Consider the following 26,898-nt stretch of genomic DNA (forward strand, 5'->3'; position numbering starts at 1 on the left):
TTCGGGGGAAGGAAGACTGTTCCCTACTCTTCTGGTAAGCGTAGGTACAATCCTCCTTCTCGACAGCCTGCGGCCCAGGCTAAGCCCCAGCGCGCTCGCTCTCGTCAGCAGCGTGCGCCTCAGCCAGGCCCCTCGGCTCCCCAGCAAAAGCAAGGGGCGAGTTTTTGACTGGCTCCAGCAGAGCATAGCCGGCATCCAAGTGTCAGTGCCGGGCGACCTACCAGTCGGGGGGAGGTTGAAAGTTTTTCACCAAAGGTGGCCTCTCATAACCTCCGACCAGTGGGTTCTTCAAATAGTCCGGCAGGGATACACCCTCAATTTGGTCTCAAAACCTCCAAATTGCCCACCGGGAGCTCAGTCTTACAGCTTCCAACACAAGCAGGTACTTGCAGAGGAACTCTCCGCCCTTCTCAGCGCCAATGCGGTCGAGCCCGTGCCATCCGGGCAAGAAGGGCTGGGATTCTATTCCAGGTACTTCCTTGTGGAAAAGAAAACAGGGGGGATGCGTCCCATCCTAGACCTAAGGGCCCTGAACAAATATCTCGTAAAAGAAAAGTTCAGGATGCTTTCCCTGGGCACCCTTCTCCCCATGATTCAGCAAAACGATTGGCTATGCTCTCTGGACTTGAAGGATGCCTACACACACATCCCGATACTGCCAGCTCACAGGCAGTATCTACGATTTCAGCTGGGCACACGTCACTTCCAGTACTGTGTGCTGCCCTTTGGGCTCGCCTCTGCGCCCAGGGTGTTCACAAAGTGCCTGGCTGTGGTAGCAGCGGCACTTCGCAGGCTGGGGGTGCACGTGTTCCCATATCTCGACGATTGGCTGGTGAAGAACACATCCGAGGCAGGAGCCCTGCAGTCCATGCAGATGACTATTCGCCTCCTGGAGCTACTGGGGTTTGTGATAAATTATCCAAAGTCCCATCTTCTCCCAGTGCAGAAACTCGAATTCATAGGAGCTCTGCTGGATTCTCGGACGGCTCGCGCCTATCTCCCAGAGACGAGGGCCAACAGCTTGTTGTCCCTTGTCTCGCGGGTGCGAGCGTCCCAGCGGATCACAGCTCGGCAGATGTTGAGATTGCTGGGCCACATGGCCTCCACAGTTCATGTGACTCCCATGGCCCGTCTTCACATGAGATCTGCTCAATGGACCCTAGCCTCTCAGTGGTATCAGGCTGCTGGGAGTCTAGAAGACGTGATCCACCTGTCCACGAGTTTTCTCGAATCCCTGTATTGGTGGACAATCTGGTCCAATTTGACTCTGGGACGTCCTTTCCAAATTCCTCAGCCACAAAAAGTGCTGACCACGGATGCGTTTCTCCTGGGATGGGGAGCTCATGTCGATGGGCTTCACACCCAAGGAAGCTGGTCCCTCCAGGAACGCGGTCTACAGATCAATCTCCTGGAGTTGCGAGCGATCTGGAACGCTCTGAAGGCTTTCAGAGATCGGCTGTCCCATCAAATTATCCAAATTCAGACAGACAACCAGGTTGCCATGTACTATGTCAACAAGCAGGGGGGCACCGGATCTCGCCCCCTGTGTCAGGAAGCCGTCAGCATGTGGCTCTGGGCTCGCCGTCTCGGCATGGTGCTCCAAGCCACATATCTGGCAGGCGGAAACAACAGTCTGGCCGACAGACTCAGCAGGATTATGCAACCTCACGAGTGGTCGCTGAACTCCAGAGTGGTGCGCCAGATCTTCCAAGCGTGGGGCACCCCCTTGGTGGATCTCTTCGCATCTTGAGTGAACCACAAAGTCCCTCAGTTCTGTTCCAGGCTTCAGGCCCCCGGCAGACTGGCATCGGATGCCTTCCTCCTGGATTGGGGGGAGGGCCTGCTGTATGCTTATCCTCCCATTCCTCTGGTGGGGAAGACTTTGTTGAAACTCAAGCAAGACCGAGGCACCACGATTCTGATTGCTCCTTTTTGGCCGCGTCAGATCTGGTTCCCTCTTCTTCTGGAGTTATCCTCCGAAGAACCGTGGAGATTGGAGTGTTTTCCGACCCTCATCACGCAGGACGAAGGGGCTCTTCTGCATCCCAGCCTCCGGTCCCTGGCTCTCACGGCCTGGATGTTGAGAGCGTAGACTTTGCCTCTTTGGGTCTGTCAGAGGGTGTCTCCCGCGTCTTGCTTGCTTCCAGGAAAGATTCCACTAAGAGGAGTTACTTCTTTCTGTGGAGGAGGTTTGCCGTCTGGTGTGACAGCAAGGCCCTAGCTCCTCGCTCTTGTCCTACACAGACCCTGCTTGAATACCTTCTGCACTTGTCTGAGTCTGGTCTCAAGACCAACTCTGTAAGAGTTCACCTTAGCGCAATCAGTGCATACCATTACCATGTGGAAGGTAAGCCGATCTCAGGACAGCCTTTAGTTGTTCGCTTCATGAGAGGTTTGCTTTTGTCAAAGCCCCCTGTCAAGCCTCCTACAGTGTCATGGGATCTCAATGTCGTTCTCACCCAGCTGATGAAACCTCCTTTTGAGCCACTGAATTCCTGCCATCTGAAGTACTTGACCTGGAAGGTCATTTTCTTGGTGGCAGTTACTTCAGCTCGTAGAGTCAGTGAGCTTCAGGCCCTGGTAGCCCAGGCCCCTTACACCAAATTTCATCATAACAGAGTAGTCCTCCGCACTCACCCTAAGTTCTTGCCAAAGGTCGTGTCGGAGTTCCATCTGAACCAGTCAATTGTCTTGCCAACATTCTTTCCCCGTCCTCATTCCTGCCCTGCTGAACGTCAGCTGCACACATTGGACTGCAAGAGAGCATTGGCCTTCTATCTGGAGCGGACACAGCCCCACAGACAGTCCGCCCAATTGTTTGTTTCTTTTGATCCCAATAGGAGGGGAGTGGCTGTAGGGAAACGCACCATATCCAATTGGCTAGCAGATTGCATTTCCTTCACTTACGCCCAGGCGGGGCTGGCTCTTGAGGGTCATGTCACGGCTCATAATGTTAGAGCCATGGCTGCGTCGGTAGCCCACTTGAAGTCAGCCTCCATTGAAGAAATTTGCAAAGCTGCGACGTGGTCATCTGTCCACACATTCACATCTCATTACTGCCTGCAGCAGGATACCCGACGCGACAGTCGGTTCGGGCAGTCAGTTCTTCAGAACCTGTTTGGGCTTTAGGATCCAACTCCACCCCCCGAGGGCCCTGTTTGTTCTGTTCCAGGCTGCAATCTCAGTTAGTTGGTAAATTTTTTAGGTCAATCTCAGTTATGTCCTCGCCGTTGCGAGGCCCAATTGACCATGGTTGTTGTTTTGAGTGAGACTGGGGGCTAGGGATACCCCATCAGTGAGAACAAGCAGCCTGCTTGTCCTCGGAGAAAGCGAATGCTACATACCTGTAGAAGGTATTCTCCGAGGACAGCAGGCTGATTGTTCTCACAAACCCGCCCGCCTCCCCTTTGGAGTTGTGTCTTCCCTTGAAGTGTATTGTCTTGCTACATACTGGACTGGCCGGCTCAAGCCGGTTTCGGGCGGGAAGACGGCCGCGCATGCGCGGTGCGCGCGGGCGCGCGAGGACTAGCAAAGGACTTTGCTAGAGAAGTTTCCGATTGGAGGGGCTGCCGTGGACGTCACCCATCAGTGAGAACAATCAGCCTGCTGTCCTCGGAGAATACCTTCTACAGGTATGTAGCATTCGCTTTTAGGTAAGTTTGTGATGATCTTGTAGTGTTTCTGATTGGTAGGTCTATGAGGTCTATCATGTATCTCGGGACTTCTCCGTAGATAGTTTTATGAACCATGGTGCAGACCTTGAAGGCAATGCATTCTTTGATTGGGAGCCAGTGCAGTTTTTCTCAGAGTGGTTTGGCGTTATCATAGCATGTTTTTCCAAATATAAGCCTGGCTGCTGTGTTCTGGGTGGTCTGAAGTTTCTTTATAATTTGTTCTTTGCATCCCACGTAAATTCCATTGCAATAATCTACGTGGCTTAGTACCATTGATTGTATCAGGTTGCGAAATATATCCCTCGGGAAGAATGGTTTCACGCGTTTGAGTTTCTACATTGAGTGAAACATTTTCTTTATGGTAGAGTTTGCTTGGTTCTCTAGGGTGAGGTTCTGGTCGATTATTACTCCGAGGATTTTTAGGTTGTCTGAGATGGGGAGGGTATTACCTGGGATACTTAGGTTTTTGGGTTTGTATGTGTTGTATTGGGAGGAGATGATGAGACAGTCCGCCTCATAATCGAAAGTCAAAGGCGTCCAAAAAGCAACCCAAATCAGGAGATGGGCGTCTTTTTCGCATGGGTGCCCAAATCGGTATAATCGAAAGCCGATTTTGGGCGTCTTCAACTGCAATCCGTCGCGAAAACGGCCAAAGTTGACGGGGGCGTGTCGGAGGCGTGGTGAAGGCGGGACTGGAATGTGTTTATCGGCCGAAGAGAGATGAGCGTCCTCGGCCGATAATCGAAAAAAGAAAGGCATTTTTAGCGCGAATTTAGGTCACTTTTTTTTACCCTTTTTTTTCCACAAACAAGTCCCAAAAAAGTGCCCTAAATGACCAGATGACCACCGGAGGGAATCGGGAATGACCACCCCTGACTCCTCCAGTGGTCACTAACCCCCTCCCACCCAAAAAAAACAACTTTAAAAACTTTTTTTTTCCAGCCTGTATGCCAGCCTCAATTGTCATACCCACTCCATCACAGCAATATGCAGGTCCCTGAAGCAGTTGTTAGTGGGTGCAGTGAACTTCAGCCAGGTGGACCCAGGCCCATCCCCCCCCCCCCCACCTGTTACACTTGTAGTGGTAAATGGAAGCGCTCCAAACCGCCCCCAAAACCCACTGTACCTACATCTAGGTGCCCCCCTTCAGCCATAAGTGCTATGGTAATGGTGTAGAGTTGTGGGGAGTGGGTTTTGGGGGGGGGATTTGGGGGGCTCAGCACCCAAGGGAAGGGAGCTATGGACTTCAGAGGTAGTTTGCTTTGTTTTTTTAATTGTTACAAGTGCCCCCTAGGGTGCCCAGTTGGTGTCCTGGCATGTTAGGGGGACCAGTGCACTACGAATCCTGGCCCCTCCCACAACCCAATGCCTTGGATTTGGTCGTTTTTGAGCTGGGCGTCTTTGGTTTCCATTATCGCTGAAAAACAAAACCGCCCAGCTCAAATCCGCACAAATCCGATGCATTTGGCTGGCACAAACCGTATTATCAGAAAAAAGATGGACACCCATTTTTTTCAAAAATACGGTTTGTCCCACCCCTTCACATACCTGTTCTCGGAGATAGACGCCCAGGGAGATGGGCGTTCGCGTTCTATTATGCCCCTCAGTGTCGACGGTGAGGAGGGTGAAATTTGACCAGGTTCGGTCTGTTGGGTATTCACCGGGGGTTGGGTCCAGGCCATTTATGAAGTCTTCGGTGTCCGTGTTGTCCTGAGGTAATGTTTTGCATAGGTTCAGAATTTGTTCGTTGAAGTATTTAGCAAGGTTGTCTGCAGATGGGGTGTCATTATTGGTTGTGGTGGCCGGTGTTGTGTCTAGTAATTTGTTCACAAGATGGTATAGCTTCCTTGTGTCTTTGTAGTCCGGCCCTATTTCAGTTTTGTAGTATGACCTTTTGGTTTGTCTTATTGTGTATTTGTATTTCCTTTGTAATTGTTTCCAAGCGTTAAGTGTGTATTCATCTTTCATTTTTTTCCATGCACATTCCAGTTTCCTGGAATGTGTTTTTAATTTTTATAGTTCTTCATTGAATCACGGTATTGTGTTGTGTCTGCATGAGGTTCTTGTTCGTAAGGGTTCTATATTGTCTAGTGTCTGTTTACATCTTTTGTCCCATTCTGAGAGGTTGTGTGTGGAGTCCATTTGTGCTGTCCAATTATTGTTGTAAATCTATTTCCAGAATGTTTCTGAGTCTATTTGGCCTCTTGTGGTGTAGGTTGTATGTTCTCATGTGTAGATGGACCCCCTTTGCCGCCATTTTAGGTCTAGGTTTAGTTTGTAGTGATCGGTCCATGGTGTTTCTGACCATTTGGTTTCTGTTATTAATAGGTTCTCATCTGAGGACAGTTTGTGTGAGATGAGGTCGAGTGTGTGCCCTTTCACATGGGTTATTTGCATGTGAGGCCATTTAAGATCACATGAGTGAAGGAAATCCTTGCATTCTCATACGATGGCCGAGTTTGGGTCTTCTAGATGAAGATTTATGTCTCCTAGTACCAGTATGTTTGAGTTGGATATACAAGTATTGGAGATGAAGTCTATGAAGTTTGACTGGCTATCGTTCCAATTGCATGGTGGTCTGTAGAACAGGATACAGTTTAGGTGGTCAAGCAGGGTTTTATGTTGGATTCTGATTAAGGCTGTTTCGAGTTGGGTTGTTAAGGATTTGCCTGTGATTTCGAAGATAATGTGGTTATGGGTCATTTATGCATCTGTATATCTAGATAACTAGCTGGATATATTCAGAAAATTTACTGGATAAGTCCTGGCTTTGAAAATATGGGGATAGATATATTCAGTAATTTTTATGCAGTTTTCCAGGTGTTCCCCGCATTTCTGAATACTGATTGGCTGGGGCCCGGAATTCATTATAAGTCATTAATACATTTTCATGGACCTTCACAAAGGACTCAGCAATAACTTCGGATATCACCTTTATTGAAACCTGATGCCTGAGAAAGGCATCCAGGTATTTGATCCAATGTTGTGATAAGACCTCACTTCTAGAGGGGCACCTTTTATCTGGTCCTGGTTTTGATTTCTATTCTGCTGCATTCTGGAGTTTGCCATTTTACCTCTTCTATTTGAAATCATCTCTGCATGTAGCAAAATGCATCAATAGGGGTTGTCGATAATCTCCCATCCAGAAACAAGTCACATGATATTTCTAAGCTCTCTTGCACTGTCGTCTTTGAAGAAATTTTGGTTGCCTCAATAAAAGGGATTATAGGCTGCAGAGTCCAGGGTAATCCCTGTTACCAAATGGTTTAAGGTCATCACAGATGAGCTGGTGCTAAACAGTCAATCTAGGTCTAATGAAATCTCTATCTTCTTGGCTTTCATTCCCATGCTTTGACGTCAGACTTTTTTGGGCTTGGAGAGCTGGAAGTAGGAGTAAGATTGCTATTTTTACTACTCTGAAGGGCACAATCCTGCTTTTGAATAGAGAGCTAAAGGCAATGAAAACATGTATGTGTGTTTCTGATTCTGAAGGGAAAACTCATTATATTAATAAAGTCCCTGCTGCAGAGGGCAGGCAGTGCTGGGAGCCCTGTGGTGTTACCTGCCCTATGTGACTAGTTAGAATCCATCACTTAGGACAGCCAGCACAGAGAAAGCTGCTAGAGCTGCCTGAGAAACTAAAATAAAAGGCAGGCAGAAAATGTAGTATTAATCCCCTTTCCATTCTGTCTCTGACCTCTCGGACATCAACAAAGAGCACATTAGCCCCAGGAACAAGACAGTGATCCTCAGCAAGGTTAATGTCAGAGAAATTTTGGGGCTCTTGAATTTCTCTTTTTATGTACTGCCAATAATATCTGGCAAGCCAGACAATGGCCAAGGCTTCCACTATTCACATGCAAAGAGGTATTTTTTCCTTTTCACTTTTCTTCTCGTCTTTTTTTTTTTTTTTTTAATTTTATACTGTATATTGCTTTGATATGATTTTGGTTACAAAGGGCCATCAAGAAAGTGAATAAGATAGAATAATTATTGCACTGATTTGATTTGGGCCTCATGAAATATCATATCAACAAGATCCTATACCTTCTAATCCAGAACATGCTACTTCCTTGTAAACATGAAGCCAACATGTAACAGGAGTAGTCTGATCTGTAGCAAAACAGGCTTATCCACCTCTCATATGTATGGTATGTTAATACATTTTATTACTTAGATTATGAGCCCATTAGGGTCAGTGCAAGTACCTGAACAATTGTATGTAAACCGCCTCGACTCATGCTCAAAATATGCGGTATATCAAATTAATAAATGATAAACGATTTCAATACCTTATATTCCTAAATAAATCACAAATCCTACACCCATAGTCAATATTCTTCATTCAGTACTTACATACTAAATACTAACAGATATATATGTATGAATAAAAATACTTCAGTAGCCACATAAGGCAGTATATCCCAGTCCGTGCTAAAAGACGTGGCACTGCTTATCGCATCAGGTAACAGCTCTCCCATGGTGGGCATCATTGGCCTTAGGTTGGAAAGTTGAAGGTGAAGAGTCTGTCCTGAGTATATCTAACCAGAGCAGTGGCATGCATCTTTCCCATCAAACCAGAGTACACATGGCCATTTCTAATTTAGGGTTTTTTTTTAAACTCAGCAATTTTCTCCCACTTCTTTGGGCTTCTATCTTAATTAGAAACAGCCTCTGTTGGGTCTCAGCACATGAGCATTCATCCACAATTACATGGGGATTTTTTCAGCTAATCCAGATATTGCAGCAGCAGTCCCCGGCAGGGAGCCAGGCACCAGGACTCCTTCCACAACCCTGCAGTTATGGGCCCTAAATCTGGGTACAAGTTGTCATACGTGTCCAATGGCTGGGATTCCTTCCCTCCCTCTTCCTCTTTGGGGCTGTGAATGCTTCCTTCGCAGCATCCCTAGTCAACTGAGTAGTGGAAGATCTGACCCAGGAATTGAACCTAGGCCTACCACATCTTTGTAATGTTTAGTACTCTACATTCTGATCCTAAAGAAAATGTGATAGTCACAATACACTTTCTCTTTTTGTAAATTACAAAAAAATATTAGAACTGAACTGCAGTCAGCATCCTAGGTCTCCACTCATGATCCATTACTTCCTGTTTGTGTCATTTCCACATTATCACCTTTGAAGAATCATTTATCTTTTACTACTGTGCAGTAGTATATAATCTGTATATTTTATGTAAGGATAGAAAATCATCATATCATTTATAGGGCGTTTTGAGAACACACCTGTAAGCATGTCCATTCCTTTAAAATATTGCTGGTGTCTTGCTGGCATTCTTATGTCCTGTCCCATCTTACTCTAAAGCTCTTAGGAGAAGGTTTTCTTGGTACATGAGCAAGATTTTGGAGGTGATGATCAAGCCATGGTCTTTCTTGGGAGACATGTGTTGCTGCTGAGGCTATAGTAATGGTGGTTCTTTGCTTTGTTCCCAGTCGTGCGCTGCTGCAGGAGCTGTTGGACACGGATCTGAGTAATGAGGCCTTCCCATTCTCAACTCACAAGCTGGTGAAAACAGCTGGCCATATGGTAAGAAACCAGCCATAAATGTTGCTTTCTACTTTTGTTCTTTTGTGGTTTGGTGAAACCCCCTTTCAATATTTGTGATAGTATGGTATTTGGCAGGCCTAGATTTTTTTCTAACCTAGGTTGCAGGCCTTTCTTACTTCAGTCTGGATCTCTGTCAGCAAACCTTAGTGATTTTTTTGGCATTGTGTTCTAACCTTCCTGGCATTTCCTTTATTAAGGAGAAGGAGATATGGGTCTTCAAGAATTTCATATATAAAAACAGAGTAGGATTCTTGGTCTTGTACCAAATACATCCTTACATTAATACTGATACCCTTCTTTTAAGAGCAAGATCCTCCCTACTAGGGTTACCATATGGCTCCAGAAAAAGGAGGACAGATTGAGCCAGCCGGGTTTTACTTCCATTGCTTTCAATGGAAGTAATTGAGCCAGCCGGGTTTTACTTCCATTGCTTTCAAGCAATGGAAGTAAAACCCGGCTGGCTCAATCCGTCCTCCTTTTTCTGGAGCCATATGGTAACCTGAGTCCCTACTCCACAGGGTTCACTGTCATTTATTTGTATTTATTTTTTTATTTACAGATTTATGTCCCGCTCCATCCACAGTTCTGGCCAGGTTACATAAGAAACACACATAATTAGTAAGCCATATAAAGAGCTGCATTAGTCCATTAGAACTCACCCTTCATACTTCTGACTTATCAATGATATGCCACGTCTGTGAGCAGTTCTTTACTAAATAGGGAATAGTCCAGGATTTTAGCCTCAAAACACCCCAAAAACCTAGGGGAGATCTGATCTGAAGTTTTTTTGACCTAGATAGGAAAGTTGTGCACATGCTTACAAGTTTACTAAATAGAAAATGCTCAGTGTTGATTTTAGAAAGTTGCTAGAAATTTTGATGTGGGATAAGATGGTGCATATAATTTTGTTCTGTGACAAGCTAGGTTGAAGGGAATTTATTCTGATATGAATCGGGGAGGGCAAGAAAAGGCATGAAGCTGGAATCTGCCTAGATAGGATTCTACTTCCTTTGGATACTTTAGAAACAATTTGTAACTTTTAAAAATTAATTTAGTTGGAAAACATTAAGACTTAAATTCTATTAGCTTGTGTTGGATTACAGACCAAGCTCCAGCCTTTCTGCGCTTTCCCTAGGAGGAGGGCCAAAAACAAAGCTTTCAGAACTTCTGATAACCTCAATACCAGTCAATTTAATGAAATAATATCTTCTCTTTTGCTCCTGGCCAATTTTTAATGCATGTGTGTATATATATATATATATATATATATATATATATATATATATATAAACAGTGTTTGATGTAACATCAGTGTAGGTGGGTTAGCAGTTTTTGAGTGTTCTATTTCTGTGTGCAGATGTTTTTGTGTTGTCTGGTGTGAGTGTTATGCCTGTGTTTTGTGTGTGTTCAAGCATGTGCAGCTTGGGATGGTTTTTAATGTAGAATGTTTCGTTCTCGCTCTCATACAGTGATTCCAGCCTGGCCCTTGCCTGTCCTTATGACTGGGATGTGGATCATACTTGTAACTTCAGTGCATTATCTCTTTAAAAGGTCCTACTCTTAAAATCCAGTCTGCTTCTTATGATATACCTGAGCCTGCTTTCTGTGTTCAGGTCTGGCAGAATTAAAGTGTAAAGTTTGGGTCACAGTGGAGGCCTAATGCAGAATTCTGTATGAAGTCTTGCCATTTCCCTGGTATTTACACACCTGATCTCACTGGTGAACACATATTAAACTATGTACCTCTTATCTATTCTCCTGAAAGTATATTCCATTGGGTAGAATTGGGGGCAGAACAAGGAAGGAAAGGGAAAAGGAGCACAGAAGCATGGGTGCCTGCAGGGCCGGTCTTAGACAGAGGCGACTGAGGCGGCCGCATAGGGCCCCGCGCCTAAGGGGGCCCCGTGCGGCCCGCCTCAAGTCTGCCTCGCCTCTCCTACCACCGCCACTGCTCGCCTGCCCTCCATGTCCAGCGACACGACTCTCCAGTCCTCGTTCCCCTGTTCCACCTCCCTCCAGCCGTCTGAGCCCCTCCCCCATCTGAGCCACCCTTGCCCGACCCGCTAAACGACCCTCGTCTACTACCCGACCTGCCGGCACCTCACCTGACCCAGCATTTTTAAAAAAGCTACAAGCGGCAGTGCCTCCTCGCGTCTGTAAAAGAAGAAAAGTCGCTTCGTTCATAGGCCGGGCTTCCCTCATGTCCCGCCCTTGCGGAAGTTACATCAGAGGGCGGGACATGAGGGAAGGCCGGCCAATGGACGAAGCGACTTTTCTTCTTTTACAGACGCGAGGAGGCACTGCCGCTTGTAGCTTTTTTTAAAATGCTGGGTCAGGTGAGGTGCCGGTGGGTCGGGTGGTAGACGAGGGTCGTTTGGCGGGTCGGGGAGGGGGGCTCAGGTGGCTGGAAGGAGGGGGAGCAGGGGAACGAGGAGAGTCGCGTCGCTGGACAAGGGTGGAGGGCAGGGGGCAGAGGAGGGTCGCTGGACATGGGGGGGATAGCAGGGGAGGGGGGGTCTGGAAATAGGTGGAGGGCAGGGGGCACAGAAGGGTCGTTGGACATGGGGGGATAGCAGGGGAGGGGGGTTTCTGGAAATAGGTGGATGGCAGGGGGCACAGGAGGGTCGCTGGACATGGGTGGATGGCAGGGGAGGGGGGCTCTGGACATAGGTGGATGGCAGGGGCACAGGAGGGTCGCTGGACATGGGTGGATGGCAGGGGAGGGGGCTTCTGGACATAGGTGGATGGCAGGGAAGGGCAGGGGGCACAGGAGGGTCACTGGACATGGGTGGATGGCAGGGGAGGGGGTTTCTGGACATAGGTTGAGGGCAGGGGCACAGGAGGGTCGCTGGACATGGGTGGATGGCAGGGGAGGGGGCTTCTGGACATAGGTGGATGGCAGAGGAGGGCAGGGGGCACAGGAGGGTCACTGGACATGGGTGGATGGCAGGGGAGGGGGTTTCTGGACATAGGTGGAGGGCAGGGGGCACAGGAGGGTCGCTGGACATGGGTGGATGGCAGGGGAGGGGATTTCTGGACATAGGTGGAGGGCAGGGGGCACAGGAGGGTCGCTGGACATGGGTGGATGGCAGGGGAGGGGGGTTTCTGGACATAGGTGGATGGCAGGGGAGGGGGGTTTCTGGACATGGGTGGATGGCAGGGGAGGGGGGTTTTTGGACATGGGTAGATGGCATAGGAGGGGGGTTTCTGGACATGGGTAGATGGCAGGGGAGGGCAGAGGGGACAGGGGGGGGTTGCTGGACATAGATGGATGGCAGGGGGGACAGGAGGGTAGCTGGACATGGGTGGATGGAGGAGAGAGAAGAAATGCTGGACATGGATGGAGGCGAGGGAAGAGTGAGGAAGGAGATGAGGTGAGGGAAAAGGAAGAGAGGAGAAAAAGTGCACATGGATATAGAAAATAGGCAGAAGCTGGATCCACTGGACAGTCAAGTCTGTGGAGGACCCAGCTTTTACTTACGGATGTAGGGCAAGAAATGAAGAAGAAAGGCGGAAAGTAAAGAAATAAATGGAAAGGAAGCCCTGGAAACGGAGTTAAGAGGACAGATAGCAGCACTATCAGATACTGAGCCAGCATGATCAGAAAAACAAAGTCACCAGACAACAAAGGTAGAAAAAACTATTTTATTCAGGATTTATTAATTGGAATATGTCAGTTTTTGGAAATGTGCATCTGTGATATTTTTCATGTACGTTTCAATTTTTGTAGTATTGCTGCATGCTGAGTCTGACTTCTTGAGGTAACTTTCCATTTCAGTATTTTGCCTTCATGTATTTTTCAGGTGTGATCAAGGAAGGTGCAGTATTCTGCTAGCGTATAGTTTGAATCCTTTTTTGTTTGTTTTTTTTCACTAGGTTGTGCACTGGTGTTTTAGAGCCAGGTGTAATTACAGTTGCCTTTCCATGCCACGCATAAGGTTGTAGCTCATTCTGTCCTTGGAATTAGTGCTGTTTATGGTTTGTTAAGGTTATGAGTGTGTTTTTGCACAAGTTTGTGTATAGTGTTTTGCAGTGGAGAGATTGTGTGTTGGCCTTACTAAGGTGGCACCAAACATCAGAAAGGGTGTAGAGCCTAAATCATGACACACTACCTCTAAAAGGGTGTTTTGTGGCTCTGCATGAGAATTGTGGTATTATGATCCCTTGCTAGCTTCATATTGTTGACGGTCTGCATTTTCCGTATGGCTGGTATATTGGTGTATAAGGTATTAATTGTGACAATTTGTTTTTACTTATTTTTTTCTGTGTTGTCAGACAGTTATGGATGACAGACAGAGTCGGAGTCTTCTTGAGTCAGAGAGCTGTGGTATATATTTTAAAACAATTTTAATACCTTGGTGGTCTATATTTTTTTATATTGTACATTATATTTCACACATCACTTTATTTTATTGTATATCTTTTCATTTCATTTTTATTTTATTGCATATATGGGTTACAGAGTAATAGGGGAATTTGAAAGTACTGAATCTTTTCTTAATATTTTTCCTTTATTCTCCTTTGTTATGAGAATTGGAACTACTAATTGTAGTGAACTTGAACTGAATAATTTCTGGGGAGGGGAGGTTTCATGATAGCATTGTGCTTATTATTTCAATCAGTTTTTTTGTACAAGTTTAGCTTCATTTGTCTTTATTTGAAATTTCATAAATAAAAAATGTTCTAAAAATGGAATAATCTTATCAATGGGGTGGAGCTAGGGTAGGGGCGGGGCTACAGTGGGGGCAGGACTACGGTGGGGCGAGGCTAGGATGGGGCCCCACCAAATTGGTCTGCATAGGGCCCCGCACTTGCTAAGACCGGCCCTGGGTGCCTGCATGAGGGAGCAAAGGGAGCTTCTTTTTCCCCCTGAGATTTTGATATCTAATTGTTTTACCTACTGCTTTTCCAGTTTTGTTTTTCTGTATCCCTATTTTTTTTTGTTATGCATCCTACTCTTGAAACATTTTCTGTGGGTACTTGTGCAGAGAGGTTTGCACTGATGGTCAATGCCCTGAGTGCTGCAGCCAACTTAGGCCCTTCTAGGATGTGATGTCTGATACTGGACTGTCCATAAGCAATTCATTATTATTGATACTGTGTGCAGTACTTTCCTAATTCTATAAACGGAACACTCAGATTTTCAGCTAGCGCACATATTTGTGTGCACAAGTTATAGACAGGTCAGTAGTGCCGGTAACTTAATAATTGACTGTTAATTGGAGTTAACAGCCAATTATTAGGTTTAATTGGACTTAATTGGTACCAGTTATTAGTTACGTGCGTAACTGCCCTCAGTTGCTATTCTATAAGTTATGCGCACAAATTGGGGGGTTGTGGACCTGGGAGGGACATAGGCGGGTTGGGGCATGTCAGATAGGTTATAGAATGCTATCATTTACATGCCCAACTACCTACAGTTAGGCACAAGCATTTACGCCAGCTATTGAGCTGGGTCTAAGTGCTCATTTTTAAAGTTCGATGCATAACTGTGGACTTAAACTAGTAGTCTATAACAGCAGTTGTGCAGACAACAGCCATTGCATTTGCATTTAACGTACATCATCCCAACACCTAAATTTTGGTGACATTTGAGAGTTTACCTCTATGCTTGTAGCCTATAAAACTTTGATAAATTGGCCTGTTTTCATTGTTTTAAGTAATTCATTTTGATGTACTGCATTTCTTTGGTACAGCCAAAGTGGTTTACATATTACATACATATTTTTTCTGTCCCTAGTGGGCTCAAAATCAAAGTTTTTTACTTGAGGCAACTGAGGATTGTGACTTTCTCAGGGTCAGAAGGAGCTGCAGTGGGAACCAAACCTGGTCCTCCTGGTTCTCAACTCACTGTACTAACCATTAGGCTGCCCTTTCGCATAGTACTTCTCAATGATGTCAAGGCTGTTCAAGTGGTCCTCTTTTAACATGTACCCTGGCAGTGATGCAGCTGTATGGACTGCATTAGCACTGATGATGCTGGCTTCACTTTTCTTTTAGTTCCAGATCCCTGTGCGTGCAAGGATCTGATTGTTTATCCACATGATAATTACTCTTTTGAACTCTCCCTTCTGTTTCTGTCCCTTCCAAGCTAAGCAGAAACTGCCTTAAAATCTGAAATCTGCTGCTCCTTTCCATAACAAAAGGAACCTTTGCAGAGTATGTTAATATGCACTGGACCTGCCTAGCTGCTGATAGCAGAGAAAACTGGCATCACCTAGTAGTCAATTACCATAAAATCTGCAATATAGACAGATAGGAGGATAGTGTAATTTGCACAGAGCAGCCATGGATATAGCCCTAAGGTCAGTGAGCAGAGGGTGGCTGGCTGGATTAAGAGAAATATGGCAAGGGGCTTGAAATAGCTTACAAGTGGAGGGAGTAGAGGCCAGCAGTATAACAGAATTTGGATGGTCGGGGCAAGTGTAGAAGGCAGTGGTAAGAATAGGATTTAGAGGTCAGGTAAAAATTCATGTGAGGAAGTTGGTGTTGGTTAAATATGGGAAATTATATGTTTATCTATTCAAAATGATGGAGAACTAGAGAGGAAGGACAAATAGGCAAACTAAATGTGTCATCATTTGCAAAATTACTATGAATTGGGCTAATTTTATGTTTTCTGTCATAGCAGGGGTACACACTCACATTCTCTCTCTCTCTCTCTCTCTTTCTCGCTCTCTCTTTTTCTCTTTAAGCTAAAATATCTCTCCACTTTCAGCTGACAAAAATGTCACGTTTGTAGTTGTGAAGCAAAATGCAGTTCCATATCATCAAGCTGATCAATCCATAGACTGGTGGGTTGTGTCCATCTACCAGCAGGTGGAGATAGAGAGCAAACTTTTGCCTCCCTATATGTGGTCATGTGCTGCCGGAAACTCCTCAGTATGTTCTCTATCTCAGCAAGTGGTGGTCACACACAGCAGCAGCTCTGGCTAGGCCTCAAAGCCTAATTTTTAGGTTTTGTTGAGTGCCTGGGGTTGAGGGCTCTTTTGAGCAAGTGCAAACCTGGTGGTGCCAGGTCCCTCCTTTTCTCCCCCCTCCCGCTGGCTCCGTTAAAAAAAAAAAAAAAAAAAAAATTTTGAACGTCCTTAAAGGCGTTTATTTCGACGTTTATTTAAGCGTCTATTGCAGCTACTCACTGGGACACCAGGTCGTTACAACTCGGAGCGGACAGCAGGTAATTTTTACCTTTTTATAGCGGGCAGGGGGTTCCCCGATTCTTCTCCTCGTGGCATATGGCGTCGGAGGGCGAGGGCGCAAAGGGTCGCTCCCCGGGTCGCTTGAGCGCTTCTAGAGGGGATGCGGGGGTCTTAAAGCCTGATTCGCCCTTGTTGGGTGACAGTTTCGTGACCGATGAATGTCCCGGTCCTTCCTCCGGCGTGGCGGTTTTTCCCGCCATAAACGCCCATCCCCCGCTCCTCGCCTCCGCCATCTTGGCCGGCCACGCGGCTCGGACGGCTTCTTCTTGGGCCGCCCTTGAGGTTGGAGACATTAATGCCATGAACGCCCTTAATTTGGGCGACGGCACAGAAGCGGCTAAAGTTAAGAGCCGTTCTTCCCGCGCGGCTCCTTCGCGGAGTTTCGCGCCGGACGCCATTTTGGATGCGCAGCATGTCTCTCCCTTGCTATTGCGAGCGCCGGTTGAGGGTGCGTCTAGGGCTGTTGTCCAGGCTGCGGAAGTGCACAGTCTGGGGGGGTTACTCCCCCGAGTTTGTTTTGCTGCTGCATCAGGCCTTCCTCATGCACAACGCTGCCCCTGCTCCCTCGTCTGGTAAAGAGGTTGAGGTTCCCAGAGGTAAACGCCCTCGGGTTGATTCCCAGGCCTTGGAGGAATTTGTCTCCTCCGATGTAGATGAGGGCAGCGTGTCTGAGGTCTCCCAACGGTCCTTTGCGGATTCCTTGGAGGAGACGGATCCCCGCTCGGATGGAGCGGATGACCCTTCTGCAGCGCGGCTTTTTAGCCCAGAGGATTTGCCCAACCTGTTGTTACAGGCCATGGACACTTTGAAGATTTCCTCTCCGGAGGACGTCTCTCCCTCAGCCCCTGTTGGCTCTGCCATTATGCTGGGGACGAAGCGCCCGCCTAGAACCTTCCACGTGCATGATGCCATGCACACCTTAATTTCGGCTCAATGGGATGTCCCAGAAGCGAGCCTTAAAGTGGCTAGGGCTATGTCCCGCCTCTATCCTTTGGCTGTGAGTGAACGTGAGGCCTTTCTGTGGCCTACCGTGGATTCTTTAATCACTGCGGTGACTAAGAAAACGGCGTTGCCGGTGGAAGGTGGCACGGCCCTAAAGGACGCCCAAGACAGAAGATTGGAGGCGGCCTTAAGGTCGTCCTTTGAGGCGGCTGCTTTAAGTTTGCAGGCCTCAGTTTGCGGCTCCTATGTGGCCAGGGCGTGCCTGACTATGGTGCAGCGGGCTTCCCCCTCGGATCATTCCTTGAGGGCTGATTGGCCGGCCTTGGAATCGGGCTTAGCCTATTTGGCAGACTTGCTGTATGATGTCTTGAGGGCCTCAGCGAAAGGTATGGCTCAGACAATCTCTGCGCGGCGGTGGCTTTGGCTGAAACATTGGTCTGCTGACCACGCCTCTAAATCCCGCCTGGCTAGGTTGCCTTTTAAAGGCAAGCTGCTCTTTGGGGTCGAGCTGGACAAAATCGTGACCGATCTCGGCACGTCTAAGGGCAAGAAATTACCAGAGGTCAGGGCTCGGGCTAGTACTCGTCCCGGTACCTCCAGAGGACGGTTGCAGGAAGCCCGTCGGTACCGCCCGGGCAAGTCGGGTTCCTCTGCCCCCTCTTCCTTCAAGAGGAATTTCTCCCCCAAGCAGCATTCCTTTCGCAGAGACCGCCGTCCCGGAGGTGCTCCCTCCGGTCCTCCCCCAGGGTCTCGTACCCAATGACGGGGTCTTGGTCCACGCCCCAGTGCAAATTGGAGGACGGCTGTCCTCGTTTCTGGGCGAGTGGACCACAATAACTTCAGACGCGTGGGTGCTGGAAGTCATCAGAGACGGCTACAAACTAGAGTTCTGCCGACCCTTAAAAGACGGGTTTGTACTCTCTCCCTGCAAGTCTCCGGTCAAAGCTGTGGCAGTGCAGCAGACCTTGGACAATCTGATCCGCCTGGGCGCGGTCGTTCCGGTGCCAGAAAGTCAGCTTGGCAAGGGACGTTACTCCATTTACTTTGTGGTACCAAAGAAAGGAGGTTCTGTCCGGCCTATCCTCGACCTCAAAGGGGTCAATCGGGCCTTGAAAGTGCGGCACTTTCGCATGGAGACTCTCCGCTCTGTTATAGCGGCAGTGAAGGCAGGAGAGTTCCTGGCATCCTTGGACATCAAGGAAGCGTACCTGCATATTCCCATCTGGCCTCCTCATCAACGCTTTCTGCGTTTTGCAGTCCTGGGACGACACTTCCAGTTCAGAGCCCTCCCTTTCGGGTTGGCTACTGCTCCGCGGACCTTTTCCAAAGTAATGGTGGTCATCGCGGCCTTCCTACGAAAGGAAGGGGTACAAGTCCATCCTTATCTGGACGACTGGTTGATCCGAGCCCCCTCTTATGCAGAGTGCGGCAAAGCTGTGGACCGGGTAGTTGCTCTTTTGAGCTCCCTGGGATGGATCATCAACTGGGAGAAGAGCCAGCTGCGCCCGACTCAGTCCCTGGAGTACCTGGGAGTTCGATTCGACACCCAAGTGGGCAGAGTGTTCCTGCCAGACAATCGGATTGTCAAACTTCAGGCTCAGTTGGACCAGTTCCTAGTAGCCTCTCCCCTTCGGGCTTGGGACTATGTGCAGCTGTTGGGCTCTATGACGGCCACGATGGAAGTTGTGCCCTGGGCCAGGGCTCATATGAGACCACTTCAACACTCTTTGCTGCAGCGCTGGACTCCGATGTCGGAGGATTATGCTGTGCGCCTTCCCTTGGACCCAGCAGTGCGCAAGGCGCTGAGCTGGTGGATGCAGACAGACAAGTTGTCTGCGGGAATGCCTCTGGTGACCCCAGAGTGGATTGTCGTCACGACGGACGCCTCGTTGTCGGGCTGGGGAGCCCACTGCTTGGGAAGGACAGCGCAGGGGCTCTGGTCTCCTGCAGAGGCAAAGTGGTCTATCAACCTCCTGGAACTCAGAGCCATTCGGTTGGCGCTTTTGGAGTTCATCCCGGTACTGGTGTTGAAGCCTGTACGGGTCCTGTCGGACAATGCCACGGCTGTGGCCTATGTCAACCGCCAGGGAGGTACCAAGAGCGCCCCTCTAGCCAAGGAGGCTATGAATCTTTGCCAGTGGGCGGAAGCGAACCTGGAGCAGCTTTCAGCGGCCCACATTGCCGGAGTCATGAATGTCAAGGCGGACTTTCTCAGTCGCCATACCTTGGAGCCCGGAGAGTGGCAGTTATCTGCTCAGTCGTTCTTGGACATCACGAAGCGCTGGGGCCAGCCGAGCCTAGATCTGATGGCGTCATCGGCCAATTGCCAAGTGCCGCGCTTTTTCAGCAGAGGACGGGACCCTCGATCCCTGGGAGTAGATGCTCTTCTCCAACAGTGGCCGACACAAGAGCTTCTCTATGTGTTCCCGCCCTGGCCCATGTTGGGCAGGGTGCTAGACCGGGTGGCAAAGCATCCCGGCAGGGTAATCCTGGTGGGTCCGGATTGGCCCAGGCGTCCCTGGTATGCGGACTTGATCAGGCTCTCAGTCGACGATCCTCTGCGGCTGCCAGTGGAGCAGGGCCTGTTACATCAGGGTCCCGTGGTGATGGAGGATCCCTCCCCCTTTGGTCTTACGGCCTGGCTATTGAGCGGCAGCGTCTGAGGAAGAAGGGCTTCTCAGACAAGGTCATCGCCACTATGCTGAGAGCGAGGAAGCGCTCTACTTCTACTGCTTACGCCAGGGTTTGGCGTATCTTTGCAGCGTGGTGTGAAGCAGGCTCACTTTCTCCCTTCACTGCTCCAATTTCTTCAGTGTTGGCGTTCCTGCAAGAAGGTCTGGAGAAAGGCCTGTCGCTCAGTTCCCTTAAAGTCCAGGTAGCGGCTCTGGCTTGCTTCAGGGGCCGCCTGAAGGGTGCTTCCCTGGCTTCGCAGCCAGATGTGGTGCGCTTTCTCAAGGGAGTTAATCACCTGCGCCCTCCTCTGCACTCAGTGGTGCCTGCGTGGAATCTCAACCTGGTACTAAGAGCATTGCAGAAGCCGCCTTTTGAACCCTTGTCGAGGGCATCTCTGAAAGACCTGACGTTGAAAGCAGTCTTTTTGGTGGCTATCACTTCAGCCAGAAGAGTTTCCGAGCTCCAGGCGCTCTCATGTCGAGAGCCTTTTCTGCAGTTCACTGAGGCAGGAGTGACTATTCGCACAGTGCCTTCCTTCCTGCCGAAGATTGTTTCTCGCTTCCATGTGAATCAGCAGCTCTGTCTCCCTTCCTTTCGTAGGGAGGACTACCCAGAGGAGTACTCTGCTCTTAAATATCTGGATGTGAGACGAGTCATCATCAGATACTTGGAAGTGACCAATGATTTCCGGAAATCGGATCATCTGTTTGTCCTGTTTGCAGGTCCTCGTAAGGGTCTGCAGGCTGCGAAGCCTACAGTGGCAAGATGGGTCAAGGAAGCCATTGCAGCGGCTTATATGGCCGCGGGGAAGGTGCCGCCTATCCAGCTGAAGGCTCACTCCACGAGAGCTCAGGCGGCCTCGATGGCAGAGGCCGGATCCGTCTCCTTGGAAGAGATATGCAAGGCGGCAACTTGGGCTTCGGCTCATACATTCTCCAAGCATTACCGTTTGACTGTGGCTGCACGGGCGGAGGCCCGGTTTGGAGCTTCAGTGTTGAGGTCAGGGATTTCAATGTCCCGCCCTGGGTGAGTACTGCTTCGGTACATCCCACCAGTCTATGGATTGATCAGCTTGATGATATGGAAGGTAAAATTATGTATAATCATACCTGATAATTTTCTTTCCATTAATCATAGCTGATCAATCCATAGCCCCTCCCAGATATCTGTACTGTTTTTATTCTGGTTGCATTTCAGGTTCAAGTTTAGTCTTCAGTTACTTCAGAAAGACTTCGTGTTCAAGTTTTTTCACTTGGATTCTTCAAGAGTTAAGACGAGTTTGTGTTACAGTGAGCTGCTGCATTCCTCTCCCCTCCATTTTACGGGGCTGGATTGAGACTTAAAATTCTGCCGGCACTCCCTCCCGCTTCGTGCGGCTGTAGGGCAGCTTTGTACCCCTCCCGCTTCGGCGGTGTTAGGGTCAGTCAGCTCCTCCCGCGGTTGCGGTTGCAGGATAAGCCAGATCCCCCCGCATCGGCGGGTGTGGTGTCCCTCCCCCCGCTCCGCGGGGATGAGCTGGACGGATTCCCCTCCCCCACTTGTGTGGGGATGAGCTGGGTTAATTCCCCTCCTCCGTTTCGGCGGTGGTGAGCTGGGCAGAGTGTCCCTTCGTGGGTGTAATTCTCTAAGTGCTGAGTCCTGCGGATGGAGCTTTGATATCGACATACTGAGGAGTTTCCGGCAGCACATGACCACATATAGGGAGGCAAAAGTTTGCTCTCTATCTCCACCTGCTGGTAGATGGACACAACCCACCAGTCTATGGATTGATCAGCTATGATTAATGGAAAGAAAATTATCAGGTATGATTATACATAATTTTACCTTCTTATACACACATAATGTTAATTTTAGGCATGTGGCGCTGCTACTGCACTCTTCTAGAAATTGTCCCCATTTGCAGGTTCCAGGATTCTGAGAAGCTTCTGCATAAATAGCAGGCATTGGGGGTATTTTATAGCTGTGCGCAAGTGTGGAAAATATGTGCATTGTTTTCCCATGTGCACTTTAGCAAATTTTCGTAACAAAAGCATGCATTTGCTTCCAATTTGAAAATTTCCCCAGGAAATCTGTGCACTTACATTTGCACCTGCTCTTTGGTGTGCACACATTTTCTGGGTTAATTTATGTAGGTACAGCCTGATTTCAAAAGTAAGCATGTAAAATCACACCTTGCGTCAAGGAATACCTGTGCTCAGTCTGGGTAAAGTTACATGGTTTTATGCATATAACTTTACCCACATATCAGGAATTCAATTTTATAAAAACTAATGTAAGGCTGTTCAAAATCACCCTCATTAATTTATTCATTTCAAATGCCATTTTATGTAGGAACTATCCAGTGGCGTACCAAGGGGGGGGCGGTGGGGGCGGTCCGCCCTGGGTGTCAGTGGGTGGGGGGGGGTGCTCCGTCAGCACTGCAGGCAGCCCGCGTCTCCTGCCTCCATCCTGCTGTGCCTTAAAAAAAATCTGAAAAGCGGCATGGCAGGCATGCTTCGTGTCTGCCCTGCCTGCTTGTAAAAGAAAGCGCCGGCAAACCTCCTCGTCGACGTCATGACGTCGCGTCGGGTTTTCCCTCACTGGGTCCCGCCCTCGCGGAGGCGGGACCCAGTGAGGGAAGACCCGACGCAACGTCGCGACGTCGACGAGGAGATTTGCCGCTTTCTTTTACAAGCAGGCAGGGCAGACACGAAGCATGCCTGCCATGCCGCTTTTCAGATTTTCTTTAAGGCACAGCAGGATGGAGGCAGGAGACGAGGGCTGTCGTCTCTCCACAAAGGTGGCAGGTGGGTCGAGTTGGGGGGGCTTAGATGGAAGAGGAGGACTGGAGAGGGGATTTTCAAATGGGAGAAGGGAACTGGGGAGGGGGTTTTCAAATGGGAGAAGGGGACTGAGGAGGGGGGCCTCAGATTGGAGAAGGGGACTGGGGTGGGGAGGGGATCTCAGATGGGAAAAGGGGGGTGGGGGTCTCAGATGGGAGAAGAGGGGAGAAGGGGGGTGGGGGGTCTCAGATGGGTGAAGGGGACTGGGGTGGGGTGGGGGATCTCAGATGGGAGAAGTGGAGAGAAGGGGATGGGTGGGGAGAAGGGGGGGTGGGGAAGGGGCCATGCGAGAAAATGGGAGCCATGCCTGGGGCTGGTGGGAAAATGGGTCTGGGGCTGAAAAGGAGGGTAGGTGGGATAAGGGGGCTAGTACTGGAACTGGGGACTGAAAGGGGGGCAGGGGCAGAAACTGGGGGGACTGGTGGCTGAAAAGGGGACAGGGAGAAGTGGCTGGGGCTGAAGCTCAGGACTGGTGAGAGAAAAGGGCTGGGGCTGAAACTGCGGACTGGTGGGATAGTGGGACTGAAAAGGGGGGGCAAGTGGGAGATGTGGGCTGGGGCTAGAACTAGGGGCAGGTGGGATAAGAGGGCTGGAACTGGTGGCTGAAAAAAGGGGCAGAGAGAGAGAGGGGACAGACGATGGATGGATGGATGGGGGGGAGAGGGAGGGCAGACCCTGGATGGATGGGGGGAGAGGGGAGGGCAGACCCTGGATGGATGGAAGGGGGTGAGGGAGGGCAGACCCTGGATGGATGGGGGGGGGAGAGGGAGGGCAGACAGTGAATGGAAAGGGCAGGGAGAGAGGGCAGACATTGGATGGCGGGGACAGCAGAGAGGGCAGACACTGGATGGCAGAGAAAGAACGAAGACGGATGCTGGATGGAAGGAAGACAGTGAAAAGAAGATGAGGAAAGCAGAAACCAGAGACAACAAACTGTAAATAAAATACATATTTTTATTTTTTTTTTGCTTTAGGATAAAGTAGTATTGTAGCTGTGTTAATAAATGTTTATAATAGAACATGTAAATAAGGTAATCTTTTTATTGGACTAATTTTAATAAATTTTGACTAACTTTCGGAGAACAAAACCCCCTTCCTCAGGTCAGGTTAGGACACTGTAACACACTATACTGTATTGACCTGAGGAAGAAGGTTTTGGCCTCTGACAGCTAAATGTATTAGTCCAATAAAATGGTATTTTATTTTCTATATTTGTTTTATTTCTATTTGTTAATTTGTAAAGTGGTGATTGGTATTAGTTTTTTTTCATATTTACATCTGCTGTCTTTTATATTTTGCACAGTACTAGGGGACATTTTCTGTTTCTGTGGTGTTGCATTGTATGCAGAGTCTGGCATCTTGGGGGTTCAGTTTAATTTTTGTCTAAATGGAAAGTATATGATTACTTATTCTATAGTGGATTAGGGTGTATCTGTGTTTGTGAAAAAGACATGGCTTTCAGTTGGCATTGACTGTGCAGGATCGACGATCTGTACTATTCTGTCTGGTTTTGTTTTACAATAGGTGAATTGATGTTCTAGTGCTCACTGTAGTGTTTAAGATGCTTTCCTTTTCCTTGTGTGACTCATAGAAATGACTGCTTATGGTATGGTAGAATTGCTCTATAGGTCCTGAGTGTTTTATATTCTCGGTATGCCTAGTACTGGATTTTGGAGGGGGGTGTTAAAAAATGACCGGCCCCGGGTGTCAACTACCCTAGGTACGCCACTGGAACTATCTCTTTTGACAAATGTAGTAGATTTAAACTCTTCTGACTATTTAGCCTATTCTGTTTATTGGAGCTTTGAAGTGATGGTACATATAAAAGAACAATGAGATATTGCAAGTAAAATATAAAAATACATTTCTTATCTCCTGTATCCATTTTTCATGTGCTAGTTTGAGACTTGAAAGTTTAAAATACATAGGGGCTCATTTCCAAAGCACTTAGACATACAAAGTTCCATAGGTTACCATGGAGCTTTGTAAGTCTAAATTTTTCAAATACGCCTCCACGTAATATAGTAGATGATCTCGCTATATAAAACGCACCTCCAACGTTCTAATGAAGCCTCACTTTCCCAACGTTCTAAAAGTGAGGTGGCAGAGACCACTTTTCCTACATGAGTGTTAGCCCCGCCCACGCGTCAAGCGTGATGACGTAAGGGCGGAGCACTGACACTCAATGAATTGCAACAACGGTCAGTGCCCCACAAACCCACACAAGCCCCTCCCCTGCCCACGAAACACCTCTAACCCCCACGGCGCATTCCCCCCCCCCCCCGCATCACACAACCCCCCCCCCTTGGCACATCACCAAGCCCCCCTCCCCAACCACATCACCCACCTCGCCACCCGCAGCCGAAAAAACTAACTCTATCCGGTCGCTGCTGCTTATCCTCTTCAGCAGCAGCAGCAAACGGAACATAAAGAAAAAACACAAAAAAGATCTTAAAACTAATACACACCTCCGAAGACAGCCATCTCACATTGGCTGACGTCTCTGCATCCGCTTCGCCTCTAACCTTACGTCACTGCCCCTGGAGAAGACCCCGGAGGAGCACAGCGACGTCAGAGGGGAGAGGAGGAGCGACTGCAGAGACAACCAATGTGAGATGACTAAAACAAGTTCCCTAACACTCAGAAAACTAGCGCTTTGAGACTGCCTGTCAGCCTGATCTCCTTTTGATGAAACTCAGGATTTCTACGAAAAAGAAAAAATGCAGCCTGAACACTGACATCTCAAAACAATACACTTAATTCATCTCGAGGGCACCATACGTCTTTATTTTTACTGTTAGCAACTGCACGAAAGTGTCATCCTCACACGATAATTAATCTGCCTTCTGGCACGAGCCAACAATTAAAAAAAAACAAAACAAAACACTAAAGAGTAGCTACGATCGATCGGGGCTAGGAGAGAGGCAGGTCTTTTTCACTGTTGTTGCTGCTACTTTACAACACTCAAGTGTGCCCAGATCTTCCGAAGTCTGACGCAGACAGGCTGTCACGAGACCACAGATACGATCAACAGCAGCACACATCACAGAAGGCAGGTCAGAGACATTTCTCACAAGGAGTTTACAACGGCCTGCACCGCACCTCAGTAACATCACATGTGGCAGACTCCCTCAAATGCTCCCCCCTCCCACAGCTGCCTCGCACTGGATCTCTAACATCCAAACTAACTCTCTCTAGAACACACACACACACAAGGGACATGGAGGAGATGAGAGGGGAGGAAAAAACCACCACGTACACACTCTCTCTCATTCTCTCTCTCTATTGGCTATAAGTGAGAAGAACCCGCTCAAATGTTTGTGTTCTGCTATGCAAAATTTTGCTGCTGGCTTCCCATTTTGACCCTAGCCTTGCACACTCTCTTTCACAAACACACACACACACACACACACACACTTACACTGTCTCTATCTCACACAGACAGATACACACACACTTACTCTGTCTCACACACACACAGACACACATACATATACACACACTCTCTCTCTTAACTCACTCCCACAGTCTCTCTTTCACACAGACAAACACACACTTTCACTGTCTGTCTCTTCCACACACTCACTCACACACACACTTTCTCTGACTCTCTCTCTCACACACACATATACACATTCTCACTACACTTGAGAAATTAAAAAAAAAATTGACCGTTGTATTCAGACACACACACACAAGGGACACGGAGGAGATGAGAGGGGAGGAAAAAACCCACCACATACACTCTCTCTCTCTCTCTCTCTTAACTGCCTAGAAGGAGCAACTGACCCTCCACTGTCACAGGGACTACTAGCACCTCTCTCTCTCTCACACACACACGGGACACGGAGGGAATGGAAGACAAAAAAAAAGAATCATTGGGTATGGAGGGGACGGCAGGGGAGATAAGATAACAACTGGCTCAAATGGTTGTGCTCTGCTATGCAAAATATTGCTGCTGTCTCTTCATTTTGACACTAGCCTTGCACATTCTCTTTCACACAGACACGTGCACACACATGC

At 48.4% G+C, this 26,898-nt stretch overlaps 1 protein-coding gene across 3 annotated transcripts in view; it reads left to right on the plus strand.

The window, feature by feature from the left end:
- SARDH (sarcosine dehydrogenase) overlaps positions 1 to 26,898 on the plus strand; it is a 148,474-nt gene that overhangs the window by 89,163 nt on the left and 32,413 nt on the right. For all 3 annotated transcript variants that reach the window (XM_030207696.1, XM_030207698.1, XM_030207697.1), the window contains exon 17: positions 9,125 to 9,218. In XM_030207696.1, the coding sequence (XP_030063556.1) occupies positions 9,125 to 9,218 (94 nt within the window). The remainder of the gene's footprint in view (positions 1 to 9,124; positions 9,219 to 26,898) is intronic.

Source organism: Microcaecilia unicolor, chromosome 6 (genome assembly GCF_901765095.1).
Source record: "Microcaecilia unicolor chromosome 6, aMicUni1.1, whole genome shotgun sequence".
In the NCBI taxonomy this organism is placed as follows: Eukaryota; Metazoa; Chordata; class Amphibia; order Gymnophiona; family Siphonopidae; genus Microcaecilia; species Microcaecilia unicolor.